Raw genomic sequence first — 22,854 nt, 5'->3', positions numbered from 1 at the left:
TTGTTCTCTCTCTTTCTCTTCATAATTTTCTCCCCATCACTCTCTCTCTCTCTCTCTCTCTCTCTCTCTCTCTCTCTCTCTATCTATCTATCTATCTATCTATCTTTTGCGAAATTATTAAATAAAACGATATTTATTTCTCCATTCTCATTCTCTCTCTGTCTCTCTCTCTCTCGCTATCTATCTATATTTTGCTAGATTTTTAAATAAAATTATACTCATTGCTTCATTCTGTCTTACTATTTCTCTTTTAATCGATCAATTAATCAATCACTATCTATTTAACTCTTTCATCCATTCAAGAGAGATCCATGGTGCTGAATTATTTGAGTGCAGCAATCAAGCAGATTATTGGTTGAAGCTTATGCTTAAAATTTCACAATAATGCGTAATCAGCTATATCGCAAAAAACAAGGTCTATCAAAAGAATCTTGGCTCGTTTTGAAAAGTTTTTCGAATATAATTCGGTGTGCAAACAGTTACAAACATGTTAATGCTTTGATAATTAAGACAAGGTCGGAAGGAATGTGAGGTAACTGAATCAAAAAGGCGTAAACTATTTGGTAATGATATAATAAAATTATTTCGGAGGGGAAGAGAAATGACTATATAAGCCTGACCAACTTATGTGAAAATCAGTCTTGATTTGGTTCTGACAATTCAAACTTGAAGAAAAAATGAAATTATTCGTTGTTCTTGCTGCCTGCATGGCTGTCGCTTCTGCTGTCTACGGTGGAGAAGGAGGCCACGAACACGTCGACTACTATGTACGCCGAGGACATCACTCGAACATTCTTTGAGTTTACAGTGATTTTTGTATTTGTTCCAGGCTCCTCCTCATTACAGCTACGAGTACAAAGTTGAAGACAAGCACACAGGCGACTACAAGAGCCAACACGAGACCAGGGAAGGGGACAAAGTCAAGGGATTCTACATGCTGAAAGAACCCGACGGTACTATCAGGGAAGTCCATTACACCGCTGACAAACACAACGGTTTCAACGCCGAAGTCAAGAGGGTCGGACACGCCGTCCACCACTACCCTCTGTACCATCATCAGTGATTTTCCTGTACAAAATGGCACCATTAAAATGAATGATTTATACAATTTTACTCTCTTTCTTAAAATGAAAATATAAAAAACTCCTTAAAATCTTTTAAATTTTCCTTATATAAGACATGGGTATTTGCTCTCTCTCCCACACTTTCTCTCTCTCTTCTCTCTATCTCTTTATCACCCTATCTATCTCTTTCGCTCTCTATACTTTTCTATCTTCTATGTACATCTCACTTACTCACAATGCACAAAGAATTGGGAACGAATTTCGAAGTACAATGGAAAGTTATTACATAGTGTTTTTGTAGAACCTCAGCTTAATTTTAGGATAACCATAGTTACATTTAACCATCTTTAAGTAATTACCGACGTGTTTTAGTCTTTTAAACGATTTTTTATATTGGTTTTCTTTTCTTTTGGGGGATAAATTCTTCGATCGGAATTGTCTAGGTTGGCCCGCCGCGCCGAGGCGAGTGGCATGTTCAACCTATTGCCCCTAGGCCATAGCCAACCTTCCATGCCTTTCAGCTCGACCAGTCAGTACTCCAGTTCTCAACAACAAAATAAAAATGTAGGGTTTGTTGAACTTGGTTTTGATCTTTTTCACTCCGGACTGAAAGCACGGAAGGTTTTTTTTAAAGATTTATTTCTTTTGGAAACGATTTAGTAATTTCAAGGTGCTTATATTAATACCTTTTACCATAATAATTTCTTCGTTGTTTCTTTTCTATTGCATATTTATTTGCATAGATTAAAATATCTTGCTGATAATGGAAAAATAACACGTGCTTCGCTGTTTGCACTTACAAACTGAAAAGTCTTCATCATATTTAGTGATGATTGTCGATGATTTATTACAATATAGAAATAATTTTAAGCATGTTTTAACGAAAAAGTCCGACAAGAAAAACAATCAACATTGTATTTTTTAAAATCACTTTTATGCCCCGAAAATGGTAGAATAATTTAAATATTTTTATAAGGTAAAGTTGAAAATAATAATGGCATTCATAAAGACGGGCCAAAAATAAGAAAAGTTCAAAATTAAAATTGAAATAAATTCTTAAACTGAATTTTGTAGTTAAAAAAAAAAAAATGGCAAAAAGGAGGGAAAATTCAAAAGATGGGGTTGAGATGGGAAGCCTCTAGTGGTAGAGAAGCAGCGTATTTAGCCGAGGGTCGTGGGTTCGAACCCCGCTCTTGACACTGACTTTTTTACCTCTACCAATACCTGATATAAAGATTAATTAATTGAAAAAAGTTAAAAAAACTTTGAATTTATTAAGTTTAACAATTTTTAATTTACTTTGAACTTTTTTATTATAATGTTTATTAATTTATTTATAAGATGAAGGTTAAATGATGATGTTGAGATAATTTGACTGTAATTAAAACATGGAGAGAATAAAGTGAAAGAATAGATTTAACAATAGGCCGTAACAGTTAAAAAAGTCATTTATATTTAATGTAAAAAAACTAATCAAGATATGAAAAAAGGTCTCGGCCGACAAGTTGGCAATCACAGAGATAACTCTTAAGAAGCCGAAAGGCAAAGTAGGAAGTCCCTGCCCCCCCGCTGGCCTGCTTATCCCGACGATAATCAATAGAGTTCACCGCAACGGTAAATCCAGGCTGAGGGTGAACCGAAAAAAAAGTCTACAAACTCAACAATCGCGCTGATGTGGTGCGAAGCAGGGAAGAGCCAGTGACAATCTTCTTCCAGATAGAACAGAAAGAGGAGTGCGAGAGAGAAAGAGACGGCGAAGAAGAAAGGGTAAAGAAATAGTGGTAGGAGATTAAATGTTGGTGGGGTGGGCACTCAGGTGAAGTAGAGCTGGCAACGCCGGGCATACCTGTATTCCTGGAGGCTCCAGTTCAAAACCAGAGCCCCCGCAAGACTCTCGAACCCTCTTAGTGACCGTGCAGTGATCAGTGTTTGTTTTAATATCTCTAAATTCTGCTTCTATCGGAATACCAATAATTATAAGGTAAGCTGGTGACTTTTTCTCCTACAATTTACTTTTTTGTCTATATTTTTTTTCTCTTTATTTATAAGCAATGATGGATTTTGATATTTTTGAAAATGTATTTTTTGTGGTTTTTGGTTTGAAAGTTGTGGTTTTTGTGGTTTTATCGAAGCCGGTTGAGATCTCTTCGGCCATCTCGCCCGGTATCGAGATAAACGGAAGATCGTGATGATGTTGAGTCGTTGCGATGCCGGACGGCCTAATTCCGGTAGCGCGGCCCGCGTGTATTGTTAAAATACTAGTAACTAATAGGAGGAGGCGATTTTGTGCCCGAGGAGCCGAAGAGGTTCAAGTTCCCTTCCGAGAGAGGCGCAGAAGGGGGGATCAAACCAGTTTTTAGGCAGCTCCTCTTGGAGACAACACTCCGGATCGGGAAAAAATAAGCTATTTAACCAACGAAAACTTAATAATAAAAAAAACCCCTGGGAGAAAAAAAGCCTTCAAGGCAGGTAGCATGGGTCATTTATTTAATTACCGGTGTGGTTCAATACTGCTAATCTCCCCGGGTCAAAGATGCCAAGATTACCGAGTCTTACCGGGTCCATGGGGTTAATGGGATGGGGCCGGAAGGACGTGACCTTTGATCGGGATCTGGATCACTCTCTCTTTTCCTCGGTAATTCTTTAACGGGCTTCTTTGATCGGATTTGTCCGAGGAGGACCGTCTCCTCGAGAACGGGGCAACGGCCATATGGCCGACCCGGAGACATTCGTCTCATGACCTTCATAATCCCAGGTCGATAATCCTACTTACAGATGGCGCCCTTCCTATAATAACAATCATAATCGTTTTATGACTTTATCATCTTGTATGCCGTTTAATGACTGAAGATCAAGCTTTCCAGCTGTCCTACAGAAAACACCCTGTCCTTACTAACCTGGCAGTGCCGGTTCTTCACTGTATAAATACCTAAATTGTGATTTACTACTATGTCAATTACAAGCACTAAAAATACTAGACATAATCACATAATAAGAAATTATCGCCGATATAATAATAATCAACGACTATAGTAGAGATGTGGGATGCGGTCTGTGTGTTGTAGGTTTAGAAAAACATTTTCTTTATCGCGCCAACGTTTCGATCTTTATTGAGTTCATCTTCAGGGACTGGAATTTATAAAGATTTTTTTAAATTATACAAAGGTGATGCACATAGTAATGAAGGTTTAATCAAAGTATTTGTACTCACTCAAAGTGTTTTCTGTGTAGATGTGTCACAGTTATGTGTCGTGTGTGTTAGTGAAATGTTATTGTTTTTTTTTATATATGTTTGATTTGGAAGGAGTGAGAAAGGAAGTAGGGAAATAATACAAATAATCAACCTTCAATATTAAGAAAAGCTAAATTTCTTCGTCATGCTTTCTAGAAAAATTCCTCCCCCCCAAAATAAATCAATAATTTATAGGTCAGTAAACAATATATTTTTCCTTTCATATAACAATGAGTTGACCAATTGATATGAATATAAAGCACATAAAACAAGGATTTTATTTTATTTTGGGAGAGGGGGTCTTTTTTAAAAAACTGAGGACAAATCCTTCTTTACCCAAAAATGAACATCAACACCAAGAATTTATTAAATGAAATTAACACGGCTGAAATAAATTATTAATGGAATAAATGATGGATGAGGGTTTACTGAAATCGGATATAGATTGAGAGGATAAAGGTAAATCTAGGAGGCAGCGGAGAAAACATATAACGAATTAAAAATAAAAATTAATGAATGGGTGTTAAAGAAGACAATATTGAAAATGACAAATTATTAATCATTTTGTAAATTATCTGAAGCAATGTAATATTATCATTCGACGTGAGATATAAAGTAAATGAAATAACAATAAAATCAACATGCCATATCTTCGAGAAAAAAAATTAAATTTAAAGTAAAAAAATAAATTGGATCAAACAAACAATAAGTAAATTAAAATAAATTAAATTATAAATTGCAAATCAAAATATTATACTAGATTGATTAACAAAAGTTATCTACGAAAAAATACCGTAAATAAATAATTTTAAGTTTGAATTTAGTCAATTTTATCTGAATGTGAACAGAAATTAAGAAAAAATGATTAAAGTAAACTAAACTATTAAAGTAGTTAATTAACAAATAATAAGTATTAACTATTAAAATTTTGGAACGAAACTAAACCAAACTAATCTAAAACAAGGGAGTGTATAATATAAAATTAATAATTGTTCCTTAAATTATCCGCTGTGCAGATTTGGGTTGAAAAAATGATTAAGCAAGCTTGCATACAAAAATATACCAAAAAGAAATAAATACAGATTGAGATGGGGTGTTGGTGTCCGAGTGGATCGAAGTCACGATAGCTCAAGTGGTTAGAGCAGCGGCGTATTGAGTCGAAGGTCGTGGGTTCGAATCCCGCTCGTGACACTGTCTTTTTCATTTCAACCAATAACTTACATAAAGTTTAATTAATTGAAAGAAGTTATTTGGTCAATCGGACCACGAAATAATAGATTGAATAAATACAGATCTTGATGTGCGATGTCGATGAATGATGGGTTCACGATGATAGATCGATGGACGAAGGAGTTTCGAAGGCCCTGAGGTGAAATTCCAGATGTCCTTTAAGCGAAGATCAAACGCAGTTTCAGTTGGTCGAATTGTGAGATTTTTTGCCAATGATTCTCACCGAAATGGCTGATTCTAGGACAGGCGGAAATAACTCTGGACGAAGTTTTCCATGAGTATTGACAATGTTTTCCCCTTTTTCCGAAGAGGAACGCAAAAAAAAAAAAAAAATGAAAAAGGGTGAAGCCGAAAAAAAATCAAATGGTCAAAGCCTGAGAGCAGAATGATCTTACGGCCTAAAATTAAATTTCAAATTTAAATTCGTTTACTAGAAAAATGATTTTACGTATTCCAAAAAAAATGTTAAAAAATAAATTGAAATGGGAAAAGGAGAAGGAAAGGAATAATTAAAAAGGAAACATTTGTTCTTGAAAATTTAGTACATTTAAAATATTTAAAAAAATGGACGAGCTCAAACAAGTGCTAAGGAATGAAAATAAGGAAGAAATAGTTCAAACAGAACTTAAGTGAGCTTTAAAGTGATACCAGTCGAAATCAGACAAGAGGAGGCAAAAGACGTGGGTAGTATCACCGATTTCAAAGTAACTTTTTTTTGGTGGTACAAGGTCGAAAAATATTAGACACGTGTCTGAGCTTTCTTGCCAACGGGCGTTTGAAGAAAAAAAAAATTAAAAAATTAAAATACAATTTTTAAAAAATTATGATTGTTTTGGCGACCTTTGTCGCTGATTGATGAAAAATTATATTCGTAAGGAAAGTAGGTTAAAATATTTTTTTTAGTGAGAATCAAAATTGATATTATTTTCTTTGCAGCTCAAAAAATGCCTGAATATGAATGTTTGAGATAATAGAAAAAAATTAAAGAAAAGTTTCGCCTTGGTATGGTATGATATGGTAAAAAAAGGTTACTAGGAAGCGGGCTTTGTGCTCCCCAGGCATTGCAGCCTTCTGGCTTATTGTACCTTCCTAGTTCCTTAGTTCAGTGCAATAGACTCTATCTTTCTCCTAAGAAGTCATCAGGTCAGACTGTCGCTGCTGCAATTTGATTCCCTAAGTTTTTTCCTTATATTAGGTTAAATCTCCATTTGAGCTGTTGCTTCGCATTAGAAGATGATATGGGTGGCTGTTTCCTCTTTCTTATTACATAATCTGCAGATGGGATCACCGTTGTATATGCCCACCCAGTTTCCGGTTAGTAGTCCTATCACTTCTCTGAGTTTAGCCCTCTCCAGGTGCAACAATTTTGCCAGTCTTGGTGAGGGTTGTTTCATCATAAGTTTACTCTGTCTAGCACCGCTAGAGTTTATCCACTTCTTTTGTTTTGTTCGGATCCATTCTGCGGTGGATGATTCTATATTTGTTTTTGTTATCCCAAGTTTAGGTTTGGGGCCTATGGTCTTGCAGATCCTCCTCTGGCCAGACCGTCTGCTTTGTCGTTACCCAAAATTCCCCTGTGCCCTCGCACCCAAGATATCATCAGGTTGTTTTGTTTCCCCAGGTTTTGGAGATTTTGCATACATTCACTGACTAATTTTCATGTGATTCTTTTACATGCTAATGCTTTAATGGCTACTTGACTATCAGATCTTATGAGGCTTTTTTGTCAGTGTGACCTCTTTTAAGATTTTCCAGGGCATTGAGGCATGTATTTCTGTTTGAAATACCGAAGTGTGCTTCCCTAATGCGTTTGATTGCTCATGTTTTGGGCTTGTACAGAAAACGCCTGATCCGGTTCCTCCGTTTGTTTTGGACCCATCTATATACCATATCATAGTATCTCTTGCTCTCCTGTGTTCTTCCCCTCCTTTATCGTTGAGACTTTATAGGATGTCGTAAAGATGTTTTCGGGTTGATATAGTCAGTCCCCATTTCTAAGAATGGGTGTCTGATTTTGTTGATTATGGTCGTATGCCCGAATTGTTTAGTTCCTATCCAATTTGATTGTTTTTGGAGCCTAAGTGAGCTTTTCCTAGCCTTTCCTTGTATAAATATTTCCAGTGGAGGTAGGTTTAGCAGTTTCTTATGCATTTGTAGGGGGTTGTTCTAATTGCCCCTGTGATACATAGGCTTGTTAGTCTTTGTATGCTGCCTAATGTTTGGGTAGCTACTTTTTGATGAGCTTTGTTCCACCAGATTATTGATCGATAGGTTATTCCGGGTCTTATTACTGCCGAGTAGAGCCAATGGGCCATTTTCGGTTTTAATCGCTAAGATTTTCCTAAGGTTCTTCTTGAGGACATTAGCGATATTTTACTTTTTGCTATAGAACGTTGCAGGTGAAGGTTCCAAGTTAATTTCCTATCAAAGATTATTCCTAGGTATTTAACCTCATTTTTAGCTGGAGCATTTCGTTATAGAATCGTAACTTGTATTTCTATATTTATTTTTTTGCTGAAAGCAATTAGGTTGGTTTTTGTTAGGTTTGCTTTAAGTAATTTTCACCTTGGAAAAGCTCATGATTTATTTTCCAAAAATTACAAACTGATGATAACTTTGAAATGGCTTAACTAATCTACACGAATTTTTTCTCTCCTTCTTCATCTCTTTCTCTCTTTTCCATCTTTCATAATCCTTCTCATATTCTGTCGCATTTACCCAGTCCTAATTATTTCCACAAGCGACATGCTATTTTTGCGATGGATATGTCTTTTGGTCGAGCAGTAACTACCAAATTGCAAAATAAAAAAAAATCGATTTTTATAGGCGATTTTTTTTTAATGCGAGGAGTAACAATGGTAAGGTGGCAGGAGTGGACAAAGCACTTCCGGACTTGCCTTAAAATCAAATAGAACTTTTCGACCTGGCGGGGTTCCCAGCCAGTAAGACGGAATTAAAGGTTGTTTTCCCTTATACGAGCCGTCATTATGTATATAGCACCTCTTATATTCGCCCTGGCAGTTGGGTCGTACTAAAATCTATAAAAGGCAACCAATCCGGCCGGGACTTGACAATGATTGCATTTGGAAAGTTAATGACTTGGGAGGATACGACCGGCTGTGAACAATGAGGCGAAAATGAAGCCTTTTTTAGCCAGATGTTTGGATGTCCAGTGGAACTTATGAAAAGTTTTAAACGTAATAACCACTTTTTCATCAGGCTTAACATTCAGCCAATATAGTCGGGTTTATCAAAGAAAACGTAACCTTTTATCTAATTCTCAAATTACTAGGACGGTAAATAATTTAATTTTACAAATAATTATTATTTTCTCAAAACTATCGTAGTTTTTAGAAGCTAATCACTTCAATGGACCAGCGTATTCCCTCCCTGGTTCTACCTGGTGTGAAGCTATTGGTTTTATGTTTAAAAAAATTTGTTTGTTTCTTTTGTAAGTTTGCGTATTTTTGTTAAACTTTCTTTGAGTGGTCCTGTTTCCTCCAGGACAAAACATTCTCATAAGACATTATAGTACAAAAAACCCAAACCATCCCTAACCAGGATAAAACGTCCTTGATCAGTATATGCACGGCATTGGTTTGAAAAATTTAAAACTAGATGAAAAGGAGGAAGGGCTGATGTTGAGAATCTACAAAAAGTTGTAGAATGAAATCCGGCCAGATGAAGATGAAAAAGAACAGTAGGCAAGAATGTGAGAGGTTCGAATCTGAAGGAAAACATTTTAGAGATATTTTACGAAATGTTTGTTACGTGGGATAAAAGGTAGGTTCACTGGATAGGTAAAGTTCAATGGCTTTTACGGCTGCTGCAAGAGGATACTGTCAAAAGTGTCCTGCACACTGAAGTTGGCAAGAAGCCGATGAATTTCCTCCTAAATATAGTCAAAACAAAGTGATCAAAACACTGAAACAATCACTTAGATTCCACGCAAGAATTGGAAAATTTTCTTATTTCTAATTTTTCGTCTTGTAAGCAAATGAGTACAAATACTGAAGATGGCGGGAAACTGAATCAACTTTTAGGAATCAAAACTTTAAGGATTGTCAGACCAAATTGATAATAAATGGGCATAAATGCTTGGATTCCCTGCGAAAATTGGAAAATTTTTTCTCATTTCTAACTTTTTCATCATGCCAGCAAATCTGTACAAAAATTTGATATCCTGAAGATGGGAAGAAGCTTAAACAACTTTTTTAAACCAAAACATTACGAACTAAATTGATTTGAACCACGGGCATAACTTCTTGGATTCTCTACAAGGTTAAGAATTGGTAAACTTTTCTCATTTCTAACTTTTTCATCATGTCTGCAAATCAGTACACAATTTGATACCCTGAAGATGGCGAGAGGCTGAAACTTCTTTTACAAACCAAAACATTACAAACCAAATTGATTTGGAGCACGGGCATAACTTCTTGGATTCCTTGCAAGAATTGGCAAAATGTGTGGTGATTAGTGACCGTTAATCGATATTTATTTAGAAATCGTGAGATGCGGTCTGGTGTGATGTAGGTATCCAAAACACACTTTCTTTATCGTGCCAACGTTTCGATCTTTATTGAGATCATTTTCAGGGCTCAAAGTGTTTGTCTTCTGTGTAATTGTGCCATTCTTGCGTGTCGTGTTGAGAGTGCCCAACCCCAGGGGGTTTTCCTCCCTAATTAAATTATTAGAACAAGTAGGTAAAATTCTTAAACGGGAAGGTTTTAGAATAGCTTTCAGACAACAAAGTTGACAACATGGGTGAAAAGAAGATTTCAAGTTTTCATTTTTTTACTACTACAACTTTTTTTAAATTTGCATGTTTACATCATAACATTTTGCACCATTTCAGAAAATTGGTATAAAAACTGATATGCAACAGTGAAGATGGCGAGAAGCTGAAACATCTTTTACAATTCAAAACATTATGAACCAAATTGATTTGAACCACGGGCATGACTACTTGGTTTCTCTGCAAAAATTGGCCAAAATTTCGCATTTCTACCTTTTTAACCATCTCAGAACATGGGTATAAAAATTCAACAGTGAAGATGGCGAGAAGCTGAAACACCTCTAAAGGCGAAAACAGCAAGGATAGTCAAAACAAATTGATCAGAACCAGATAAACTTTTCTCATTTCTAACTTTTTCAACATGTCAGGAAATCAGTACACAAATTTGATATCTTGAAGATGGCGAGAGGCTGAATCTTCTATTACAAACCAAAACATTACAAACCAAATTGATCAGACCCACGGGCATAACTACTTAGATTCCATTCAAAAATTGGAAAAATGTTCTCATTTCTAAATTTTTCGTCATATCAGTAAATGAGTACAGAAATTGCTATCCAATACTGAAGATGGCGAGAAACTGAAGCATTTTTTACAAATCAAAATTGTAAGGATTGTCAGGCCAAATTGATCAGAATCATGGGCCGACTTCTTAGATTGCCTGTAAGGATTGATCAATTTTCTCTTATTTCACTTTTTCGACATCCAACGCTAAAGATGAATAGTTGGCAAAATAAAATTTTCAAGGTATTTAAAATTTAACTATATCAAACATCAAAAAATTATCATAATTCTTAGAAAGGATTTTTTTCTTTGCTTTCCAAAGTACCTATTTTCTTAGCTGTGTTTCTTTCTCGTCTCTTTGTTTTAATTGCGTTCGTTGGTGTACCACTATCGTTTCAAAGAAAGGAAACGTGAAAAAAAAATCGTAAACAAGAACACAGAAAAAACAAGATAATTCTCTCGAAAATAATTTTATCATTTCGGATACGGTCGGAAAGGGGATATTACTTTTAAAGAGGCAATAACTCGGTCACGGTTGGCTGCAAAAACCCTCGTTCACTTGGACTAGGTCGTCGCACAATTACTTTTCCCAGCAACCTGCTTGGGCTCTTCCCCCTGAAACTCACCCATCTGAATCACACACCGAGTTAAAATGTCTTTTATGTTTAAAAAGATAAAAAAACACCTTCTGTCATCGGAGACCACCGTATTAGCAATTACGCCTAGTTAGGCAGATGTAACGTCTTCAATTAAACCACATATGTTTTAGTCCTTACAACACGACTTCCTCTTTCTTTTTACCCAACTAGTTGCCTAGTTAAAAAGACCTAGGATACAGTTATAAAATCTCTTTTGCTCCTTTTGACATTTAATTATTAGTTATTTCAATTTTGACAATTCTTGAAGGGGATCCAAGAGGTTGTACCCGTGGTTCTAATCGGTTTGGTTCGATTAGTTTTGCTCTTTGGTCTCTTAGATGCTTTACCTTGTCGCCATCATAAGATTTCAAGATCAATTTGTTCTGCAATTTCCTAAGATGACCAAAATGATGTAAATGAGGAAATTTTATCGATTCTTACAGGGAATACATGGTCGTGTCCATGGTTCTGATAATTTGGGCTATTTTTGCTCTTTTGACTTTTCATAGGCGTTTCAGCTTCTCGTTCTCTTCTGAGTACAAGATCAAGTTTTTCTGCCTTATTCTAAGGTACACAAAAGGATAGAAATGAAAAAAAAGGTCAATTCTTGCAGGTAATCCAACTGGTTGTCCCCATGGTTCTGATAATTTAGGCTATGTTTACCGTTTTGGCCAGTAATATACGTTTCAGCTTCTCGTCATCTTCAAAGTCCAAGAGCAATTTTTCCTGCCATTTTCTAAGGTGTAAAAAACTATAAGAAATTTAAAAAAAAGTCAATTCTTGCAGGGAATCCAAGTGGTTGTGCCCATGTTTATGATAATTTGGTCTATATTTATTCTCTTGGCCTGTCATAGACGTTTCAGCTTCTCGTCATTTTCAAAGTCCAAGAACAATTTTTTTACTACTTTGTATAGTGCCTAAAACAATAGAAATGAGAAAATGTCCTAAATTCTTGCAGGTAATCCAACTGGTTGTCCCCATGGTTCTGATAATTTGGGCTATGTTTACCGTTTTGGCCAGTAATAGACGCCGCAGCTACTCGTCATCTTCTGAGTACAAGATCAAGTTTTTCTGTCATATTCTATGATGCACAAAAGGATAGAAATGAAAAAAGGTCAATTTTTGCAGGTAATCCAATTGGTTGTCCCCATGGTTCTGATAATTTGGGCTATGTTTACTGTTTTGGCCATTAATAACGCCTCAGCTACTCGTCATCTTGTGAGTACAAGATCAAGTTTTTCTGTCATATTCTAAGATGCACAAAAGGATAGAAATGAAAAAAAGGTCAATTCTTGCAGGTAATCCAACTGGTTGTCCCCATGGTTCTGATAATTTGGGCTATGTTTACCGTTTTGGCCAGTAATAGACGTTTCAGCTTCTCGTTTCCTTCAGAGTTCTAGATCACTTTTTTTCTACTATTTTGTAGGGTGCCAAAAACAATAGAAATGAGAAAATTTTGACAATTCTTTCAAGTAATCAAACTGGTTCTGGTAATTTAGTCTATGTTTGCTTTTGGCTTTTCATGGACGTTTTAGCTTTTCATCATCTTCTGAGTACAAGATAAATTTTTTTCTACTATTTTCTAGGGTGGCCATGACAATAGAAATAAGAAAATTTAGACAATTCTTGCACGTAATCCAACTCGCCATCTTCCGTGTTGGATATCAATTTTTTCAACAATCAGTCAAACAATTTTTAGCAAGTTTGGTAAAGTTGGTATTCGACGTATCCTTAAAATTTCAGTTTTGAATAATTTACCTCGATTCTAAACTAGAGATGCGATGATTTTATTATCAGTGTGTAAAAAATGTGTAACGACCTCTCACATTCGAAAAAAGTTTGTTCCAAGTTAGTCGAGATACTTACATCGATATCTTCGAAATTGAGGCTGACGTAGAACAAGGCATCATCTTAGGCGCTCACACTTGCTGATCCTAGGTGACCTGATCTATAGAAAACATAACTATCCCAACATTTCGCGATGAAGCAGCTGTCTTTCAAAGGAAAAAGAAATCGAAACATCAAGAATGTATGTCAGTCAATCAGCATCATCCACTGTTGCATGAACGGTATAAAGGATTGCACATGTTTTCACAAATAAGGGAGAATTGAAGGAAACAGAATTATGCATTCGCATTTAAATAATTTATGTGACAGGTTTAAAATTATTATCGTTTCGTTGAATGTTATTTTATACATCTAACAACAAACCACAAAACTATGACTTTTTTATTAGTAGGGTCAATCTGAATTAAAATTTAAAGGGTTGTCGTTTTGAATATACGATTGAGTCGGAGCTTTATGTTTTACTGAGAAATAGGACTGAACTAGTAAAATATTAGACCGACTGATCGAACGGATTTAATTCAGTTTAAAATTATTCATATATGCAACCGGCTGAAAGTTCAAAAATATGAGAAAAATAAAACTACGTGTTGAAAAATTTACAATCGCCCACGATTCCAAACGGTTGAAATATCAACCAGGAAATAATTGTTTTACGATGGATCCATTGATATACGTCAATGCAGGCTGATTAGTTGGCTCTGCTTCTTGTTACACCTTCACCTGGGCCGGAGTTCATACATAAAATATTATCCACGTGGCATCGGCGACACCATATTTAGACTTAGGCCTACCGACGACACTTTCACCGCATCCACCAGCCCCCCGACAGACGTCTTAACATTCACATTTCCGCGCTCGCTTCGCATTCAGTATGAATTTAGGCCGAGATTGTGAAAACGGCACATGTCGTCTCTTTTACATCATCCTTTGGAAACGTGCGTAGTGCCAGAAAAACAACAACAAAGCTAGTTGTTAGTTTTTTTTAAAATTTATTTAATAGAATTGGGCCATATTTTGTAAATAATACTCTACAAAATGAGATAATTTCCAAAAATCATATAAAAAGTATTACATAAGCGAGAAAGAGTGGATATAGAAAGTTATTTTATGAAATTAGCATGATTAGATATTCAAAAGGTGGGGAGAAAGAGGAATAGAGATACATAGATAGATAGATAGATAGATAGATAGATAGATAGATAGATAGATAGATAGATAGATAGATAGATAGATAGATAGNAGAGAGAGAGAGAGAGAGAGAGAGAGAGAGAGATTGAATTACAGAGAGAGGTAACGGACAGAACAACTGGAGATAAAAACAGGCATAGAAATAAAAAATTACGATAGTTGGAAAGATAAGTGATTGAGATAAAGACAGAGAGAGTGCGTGATTGAGAGAGAGAGAGAGAGAGAGAGAGAGAGAGAGAGAGAGAGAGAGAGAGAGAGAGAAAGTGAGTGAGTAAGAGAGAGATATCAGGTTGAATCGATAAAATTTTCACAAGAAACAGTACAAAAATAGCTTCTGGAAAATAATTAGAACTAAGTGAGAGCGAAAGAATGTGAGAAGCATTAAGAAAGAAGAAGAAGAGAGAACGAGAATGATATGTAGATGTAGATAGAGCGAGAGAAAGAATGCGAAAGAGTTAGATTAATAAATATGAAACGACTAGGGATAAAAAGTGAAAGAGAGCGATAGATAGACAGATGAGTGATTTATAGAGAGAAAGAGAGAGAAAGAGTGAGGGGGAGGAAGAGGGTGGGAGAGAAAAACAGTGAGGACAGTGTTATAAGGATATGTTGATAAATAGTTATACAAAACCAAATAGAGAAAACTAAACAGCATATAAAAAGTATAGAGAAAAAAATAGAAAGGAAGAGATCTATCTCGAGATGTGCACATATAGATAGCGAGAAATTAAGACTCATTCAGAGAGAGTGAATGACAAAGAGAGGTAGGATCAAAAATTAAAAGAAGGAGAGTGATACAGAACGAAAAATGTGGAAAGACTTGATATAAAAAAAAAGAAACAAGTGTCGGAGATTAATAAATAATTGATTTATTCATAGTGTGCGAGAGAAAACTCAGTAATTTTTACATATTCATAATCATATTAGCGGAATTATTATTAAATACAAAAATTTTATAGCAAAAACACCTCTACAAAAATTTGCATATTTTATTTTACTTATGGAAAGGACAGTTTGTTAAGAAAGATAACTGATTAAGATAAATGATTTGTTGGGCAGTTTGAGGCCCTTGGCTCATAGGTAACATCTTCGGTTCGATCTGGGGACAATTATCACCGTTCTGAAACGGTGTTGGTTGGTGGAAGGATCAGTGACAGCAGTTTGATAAAACGAAATGATCCAAATCAAACGCGAAAGATCGATGACGGTAATGCCATGATCGGGGAGTGTTTCACATCACAAAATTGAGCCGGACTGGTTGAAAATCGATCACATCTTCTTGAAACGACTTGGTGTTTGTTTCTGTTCTAAAAAAGAGGTCAATTGTTTTCTGTCGTGAAAGTTTTGCTTGTTTGTTGGGTTTTTCTATAATCGACAACTTTTATCTTAAATCGTATTATTGTAATGAGGCCATTGATAAAGTAAGGAAGAAGAAAATAAATTAAAACAGTTAAAACAAATCGATGTATGACCATTTGAAGAATTAATTTAAAACCATTATTATTCAAGTGGCAAAGGAGACTCGAATTTAATCCCCATCGCCCATTTTCTCCTACGCGTGATAATCGCCCTGGGATCGGCAAGCGGTTAAACGACCCGGTTCTACCGAGTCGATCTTTATCAAAATTTCCAACGTCACGATTTATGCGGATGAAAGCAAAGAAACGGTCGATTCGTCAAAACCGCGTTCGTGATGGTCGTGTTTCTTTTTCTCATCTCCGGGTTTGGATGTCAAGTGATTTCAATTCCAGGGCGTATACGGTGAGTTGAACGAGCGGTCACGAAAGGTGGCCCTGTTCGTATGTGTTCGGATATGCTCACTGCTGAGATATGTGAACAAAAAAACTTGATAACATAAATATGTAACATTAATAAAAACAAGAAAATTTGATAAAAATATAGAATTTTCATTTTTGGTGTGGAGAATAACTCTTAACTGGAATAAAAATAAGGAAAACTCTTGTTTGGGAAATTGCTATTTAAAATTACTTTTAACTTATAAACACTTCATCAATAACAATTGATGCTGGGTGTTGGTCTGCGAGTCGTTGAATTCATGCTGAACTGGCACTGGGTCACTTATTGGGTCCGTCTTCACTCGAGAGTTTTTAGAACTAGTCAAATCCCAAATTAAGACAGACCCAACAAGTTACCCAGTGCCGGTTTAACATTTGTCTTTACGTTTTTTAAATAATTTTAAATGAAAATTTAATTTTGTTTTATTAATTACTTCATCAACCAACAGACAGCAGACCAGTTGACACGCCTTTTATTTTCGAAATTTAGCAGTTTCCTGACGGGAATTTACCTATCAATCATTACAGTTTGAAAAGTAAAAAAGCATCATTACAAAAATGTTATAAATAAACAGAAAAAAATTTCATTAAAAAAATGGAGGAACTTTTAAAAGCGTATGAACTCAGCTTGTTTTAGGTTAATGACATTTTCTTCTGGAAGTCTGGAAAGGGTCGTTGAAAAAGTGAATGAAAGTGTGAAAAACCGGCCTGTCGGAGAATAAAAGACGAAGAGTCATACTTTCGTGACACGTGCGGTTTTGGAGGTCTTTCAGTCTTTCTGTCAGACGAATTTTGGCAATTTCATCTCGTCTACTGGTTGATGAACTTGTGATTCGTACTTTTCTGGATTATTTTGGTTTTGTCTTTGTTGTTTTGACGTCAGACTAGTTATGCCAGATTGTTGACCAAAAGGCTCGATAGCTGAAGATGAACCAAAATGACCGGGAACGATCGAATTTCAAGCTCATCAAACCGCAGTTATCAAGGAAATTTATATTTGCAAGGCTATAAAAAAAGTTTGTTATTGAAAAGAAAAGTTTTTCCAAAATTTACCCTGGAGATTTTTTACCTGGATTTTCCAGGTTTTGAAAAATTAGGTTTCCTAGTGAACTTTTGATCTGCCAGAAGCGTTTCGACATTTCGTTACTTTCTGCGTATCTCCGGTTGATGTAATGTAATTTGGTCTTTTTAGGATTATTTTCGTCCGTTTACCTTTGTTTTTTCGATATGTTAGACATTAAACATATAGTCCCATTTTTTCCAAGTTTCTCTTTGTTGAGTAGGATTCTTCTTTCTCTCATAAGTATTTGCCGTGTTCTTTAATTACCCAATATTTTTTATAAATATTTTATTATTTATTTTTAGCTAGGGTATCTGTTGCTTCGTGGCTTGAAATTCCCTTATACCCTGGGACTTTAGGCAGTGCCAGACCTTTTGGGATTATCTCGTTAAAGAGCGATAAGAGCCTAGTTTTAGTAGTATTATTAGTCTTGTTTCTATGGCTGAAAATTTAGCTTGAAAAATGGTTGTAGTCAATATTTTAAATTTATTACTAATGGTCCATTTAACCAATAACCAATTACGTTAGATAAACTTGATGTACGTTTGGGCTAGATTTTTTTGGCTGTTTGGCCCTCTGTCCAAGGGTGTTCTTCCATCAAGCACTACTTATGGTAATTTTTTTTTGTAGCAATTAGAGATGGTCCTAGGTGTGGCTGACTACCCATATTTTGACATCTCATGCCGTATAAAGGCTCAAGGGTATCGGATCAATTTGAAATCTCTTCTACAGCTCATCAGTGAAAATGACACTGTATTAAGCAACTCAGGTCTTGAATGGTGTTTTTCCTTAAATCGAAAACATTTCTTTGGAATGTTACGAAATATATCTTGCGCTGCATAATCCCAAGATACCTTTCATACTTAATAGAGTGCTTTTCTATTTTAATCCAGTAAAAATCTAGCACCTAAGGTAAACAAGAAAACAATGGTCGTATAAGAGCCTGATTTCTTTCAACCTTAAACTTGAAATTTTACATTTCAGGCTAGATTAATCAGACCAATCTGACAAAATAACACAATCTTCCGAGATTTTCAGATTGTACAAATACTCCATGGATTATAAGCAAGATAGAGTTAAAAAAATACTATTCGTTTTAATTGGTTTAATATTTAATCGTAAAAACAACAGGATTATTTTAAACAAGAACTTCTAATGGGGTGAAGCATAAAAAGAAAGTGATACACATTATCTGGTTTTATAAAGCTTAGGCAATTACAACATAGAACGACTCAAATTACAATCTTACTAACAACTTTACTTAATCAAAATAAACATAAAAACAGGTTTTTTCCTCTAAAAATTAAAATTTAAATGACCATTGCAAGGTTAGTGAAACACGACACGAGTAAAATCAAGAAAAAGGAAGGATAACGTTGCGTCGCCTACCCACGCGTTCAAGTCACTTCGGTCTTGACGGAATTGAAATCTCCAGGGCCAATTAAAAAAAAAAAAAAATCCGAAACTGAAAACGTACAGTTCTATAATTATAAAAATTTTGAACATTTTTTTATTAAGTTCAAGTATGAAAATCTGTCTGTTATGAATTTATATGACAAAAGGTGTTAATTAAAAGATCGTAAAAATCTAGAAAAATAAGTTTTTCTTGAGTCGGACTTCAATAAAGAGAATTAATTTCTATTTTCTAGCGTACAAACATAAAAATAAAATAATTCATTTGTGTTTTATTTTAGTTGACATATAGAGATTTATAGCAGATTAATCTTACTGGTTTATTTTAGATGCAGAAATTTAAAAAAATCATGATGACGTTTTTATTTACATTTTGAAATGCTATTAAAGGTATTTATTCGCCTAACAAGAAATCTTTAAACGCGGAAAACACAGAAGCACTCAGATCGAATAATCTTGCGGAATTGAAATCTCCAGGATAAATTTGAAAAAGGTTTTTTTTTTTTTTTCAATTACCAACTTTCTTTTATAACCTGTAAATATTTTGAGATTTCTCCATGATGACTGCTCGCTGATGAACCTGAAAATCGGTCGTTCCCGATCATGCTATGCCGTCTTGAGCGGTCGTGTCTGTGTGCTATTGTGTCAATCGTTGAATCGGAGAACAAGGACGGTGAGGCTAGTCCGTTGTATCAAAACAGCGAATATAAACGGACCGAAATCATCCAGAAAAGGCCAAATTACATGTTCATCTACCAGGAGACATACTGAACATGGCGAAATACGCCTAATAGATCAAATTTCACTTGGAAACCTTGTTTACTTAATTTATCAATAACCTGAAAATCCCGTCGAAAAATCTTCAGGTAATAAGGTAGTAAATTTGAGAAAAAAAAACCTTTTTCAACTAAAAAATTTCTTTTAGAACATTGCGAATCTTGTGAGATTTCTCGATGATGACTTCGGGCTGATGAACCTGAAAATCGATCGTTACCGGTCATTATGGTCTGCCATCTTCAGCGGTCGTATAAGTATGTCATTTTGTCAATCGTGCCATCACCGAGATGTTGAAAGTCGTTTAACAGATCGAAAAAGCGAGGATATGCGGACCAAAATGTCAAAAAAGGTCCTAATTTTGGGTTTATCACCTAGCAGAGAAAAACAAATAAATAATCTCACCTAATTAAATCTGTCAATAAGATTGCCATAAAATGAATTCGTTTGAAAGATGGTGAGCGTTTTTTCATTTCTATTGATTAAAGGTTAGTTAGTTGTTCTTCTAATACTATAAAATTTTCTTAACGTCTTCATATTTTATTAATTTATAAAGTTAAATATTATATATCCACAAAAATCCGGTTGAAAGTGGGGGATACGACCTCCAGGATATTTCTGTAAGTTTTTATTCTTCGGTAGGAACGTCGTCCTAGCCCGGTTGGCTTTTTCTTCTCCTACAAGGGACCCTAGGAGATTTAGGGGCTCCACCGAAACGCTTCTTTTGTAAATTCATTAGCCCTCCTACCTGCCATTTTTGGAATGTACCAGTTGGGGGGCTTTTGTCGGGGTCCATGTGTAATTTAGCCGTTCCCTCCTTTCGGCCCGGACCAATTCACATGTATTTAAGCTCTTATAGACGTGTTCCAAAATAATCCTCAATTAGTTTGTGTCAGCCTTTGACCGTTTCTTATCTGTTGTTTGTTTTTCGGTTACTATTATTTATAAAGTGTTTGCTTGACGGCGTTTTTTTTTTCAGTGTTAATCTGTGATGGTAAACTGTTTAAATTTCCAAAGGTTTTTTTTTTCACAAGGTCATAGCACTAACATTAACGCCAGCGCTGTAACTAGAGAACCCAGCCATAAGAAACCAACCTGCGCTGGCAGTGTGAGGGATAATGCAAGGAGGTCTCTAGGCTGTCGTAGATTAAGGCTAAATGGCGGGTTCTCGGGATGGGAATGTGTATAGAGGACTCATGTGAAACTTTTAAAATCGGATCAGTTGACAGGTTGAGGTCGTTGTGGATAGTGATGTTAGCGGGGTAGTAAGGAGTTTTGACAATATTATCTGACGACTTTAGATTGGACGCGTTGGATGTTGGATGGCCAGTTCCACTCCGTCCAAAATGGTCGCAATAAAATATAAGGTTAGTTTAGTTGACGATCAAGATTTCGGTCCTAAAAGTCTTTGTAGTTGTTCAAGTAGTCTGTTAAGTTGCAATCCCTTAAGTCTTGTGCGGGGATTCCATATCAGTCTGCTGTCTACTCCTAAATATTTGACTAGAATGGAAGTCGGTTTTTGTTGCTGTTGGACAGTGGAAGGCAAGATTGTTTTTACAATGAGAGAAAATTTTCTTCATTCAGTCATGTCACTTTTTCCCCCAGTCTTCGATAAGATCAAGGTGTTCATGGACAGGATGAAAGTTAGAGGGCAAAATTTTGGTATTGTCAGGCAAGTCACCAGTAATATGATTGAAAGGGGCTCCCTTTTGGGGCGATGACTTGTGTCAATCTGATTTCGGAAAACTATTGCCGCACATCACTCTGAAGCAGCAGTTAGGTAGGATATTAAGGAGTGGGTAGGAAGCTTTTAAATTTAAGAATAAGCAATACTCTTTATTCTATAGAGCAGAGAAGTTGGTCGACAACTGTGAAAAATTAAATATCTTTCGCCAAAGCTTCTTCTTTAAACCATATTCATAGATTTAGATGTAGATGTACCATTTAGGCCCGAATTCATTGGCTGTTTTTCTTCTAAGGTTAATCTCAAAACACTTCCTCCTGAGGGCATGTGTAGCATCAGAGTTTGTTAGTAGGTGTGTTTCCTTCTGGGCAGAATCTGCACTTGCCGTGTCGGGTTATGCCAATCTTCTTCATATATCCATTTAGTCTGCAGTGTTCTGTTAAGAATCCTGTTAGGATTCGCAGTTTTTCAAGCTTCCTTCATGTTACCTCTTTCTTTCCAAAGTTTGTTAGGAGATTCTTGGATTGTTTGTGCCCAATGAGTTCCTTTGTTCCCTCATTTCCTTTCTTTATCTTTCTGTCTTAGGTCACTAATAGTGTGAATTCCTATGCCATCCTTACCGTACCATCGTCACAATTAAATAAATAATAAATATAAATGTGTGATGATTAGTGACCGTTAATCGATATTTATTTAGAAATCGAGAGATGCGGTCTGGTATGATGTAGGTTTCAGAAAAACATTTTCTTTATCGTGCCAACGTTTCGATCTTTATTGAGATCATCTTCAGGGCTCAAAGTGTTTGTCTTCTGTGTAATTGTGCCATTCTTGCGTGTCGTGTCGTGTCGAGAGTGCCAACAGGACACGCAAGAATGGCACAATTACACAGAAGACAAACACTTTGAGCACTGAAGATGATCTCAATAAAGATCGAAACGTTGGCACGATAAAGAAAATGTTTTTCTGAAACCTACATCATACCAGACCGCATCTCACGATTTCTAAATAAATAATAAACATAAATACTAAATCATCGCACGAAATGTTTTCTTTTAAAATACACGCTGTTGAACGTAATAAATAACTTCAAGAACGACTTTCATTTTTTTTTTCAAACCTGCACCGTAGTTTTTTATTTCAATTAACTTTCCAAAACTTCATCTCTTTATTTCTATAATTATTTTGATATATTCATCATCGACTAGGTCGAACGTGATAGCCTCTTGGCCGTAATGAAGGGACGCACAGCTCCTACTAGTTTTCACCATCGTTCCACTTAATTCTACCTGAAACATAATAAATAATTATTATTAACTTATTTTCTAAGATTTGCTCGACTTGTTATACTATGTAAACAGGCAAATTAAAAAAAGTTGTAGTAGTAAAAAACTGAAAACTTATCATCTTCTTTTCACCCATGTTGTCAACTTTGTTGTCTGAAAGCTATTCAAAAACCTTCCCGTTTAAGAATTTTACCTACTTGTTCTAATAATTTAATTAGGGAGGAAAACCCCCTGGGGTTGGGCACTCTCAACACGACACGCAAGAATGGCACAATTACACTTTAAGCCCTGAAGATGATCTCAATAAAGATCGAAACGTTGGCACGATAAAAAAAATGTTTTTTT

The 22,854-nt window shown here is 35.5% G+C and overlaps 2 protein-coding genes across 2 annotated transcripts in view; both read left to right on the top strand.

Annotated features, from left to right (window-relative positions):
- The first annotated feature begins 643 nt into the window (after positions 1–643).
- On the top strand, positions 644–1,106 carry LOC106668007 (adult-specific cuticular protein ACP-20-like). Its single transcript, XM_014396367.2, has 2 exons — positions 644–767; positions 830–1,106. Exons 1-2 carry the CDS (start codon positions 678–680, stop codon positions 1,061–1,063), a joined length of 324 nt encoding a protein of 107 aa, XP_014251853.1. The 5' UTR covers positions 644–677; the 3' UTR covers positions 1,064–1,106.
- Positions 1,107–2,921: 1,815 nt separating this feature from the next.
- LOC106668015 (cadherin-related tumor suppressor) overlaps positions 2,922–22,854 on the top strand; it is a 300,741-nt gene continuing 280,808 nt past the window's right edge. Inside the window, exon 1 of the mRNA XM_014396378.2 lies at positions 2,922–3,045. The gene's annotated coding sequence lies outside the window, so the exon portion shown is untranslated. The remainder of the gene's footprint in view (positions 3,046–22,854) is intronic.

The sequence above is a fragment of the Cimex lectularius genome, unplaced genomic scaffold (genome assembly GCF_000648675.2).
Source record: "Cimex lectularius strain Harlan isolate CLEC.00 unplaced genomic scaffold, Clec_2.1 scaffold88, whole genome shotgun sequence".
NCBI lineage: Eukaryota > Metazoa > Arthropoda > Insecta > Hemiptera > Cimicidae > Cimex > Cimex lectularius.
The sequence above is the reverse complement of the archived record's forward strand: the minus strand, read 5'-3'. Positions and strand labels throughout refer to the sequence as shown.

What these genes read in the sequence shown, in the direction of transcription:
- LOC106668007 (XM_014396367.2), top strand. Translation starts at nt 678, where the DNA reads ATGAAATTATTCGTTGTTCTTGCTGCCTGCATGGCTGTCGCTTCTGCT. An exon ending in ACGAACACGTCGACTACTAT is followed by an intron (nt 768 to 829) that starts GTACGCCGAGGA and finishes TATTTGTTCCAG; the next exon opens with GCTCCTCCTCATTACAGCTA.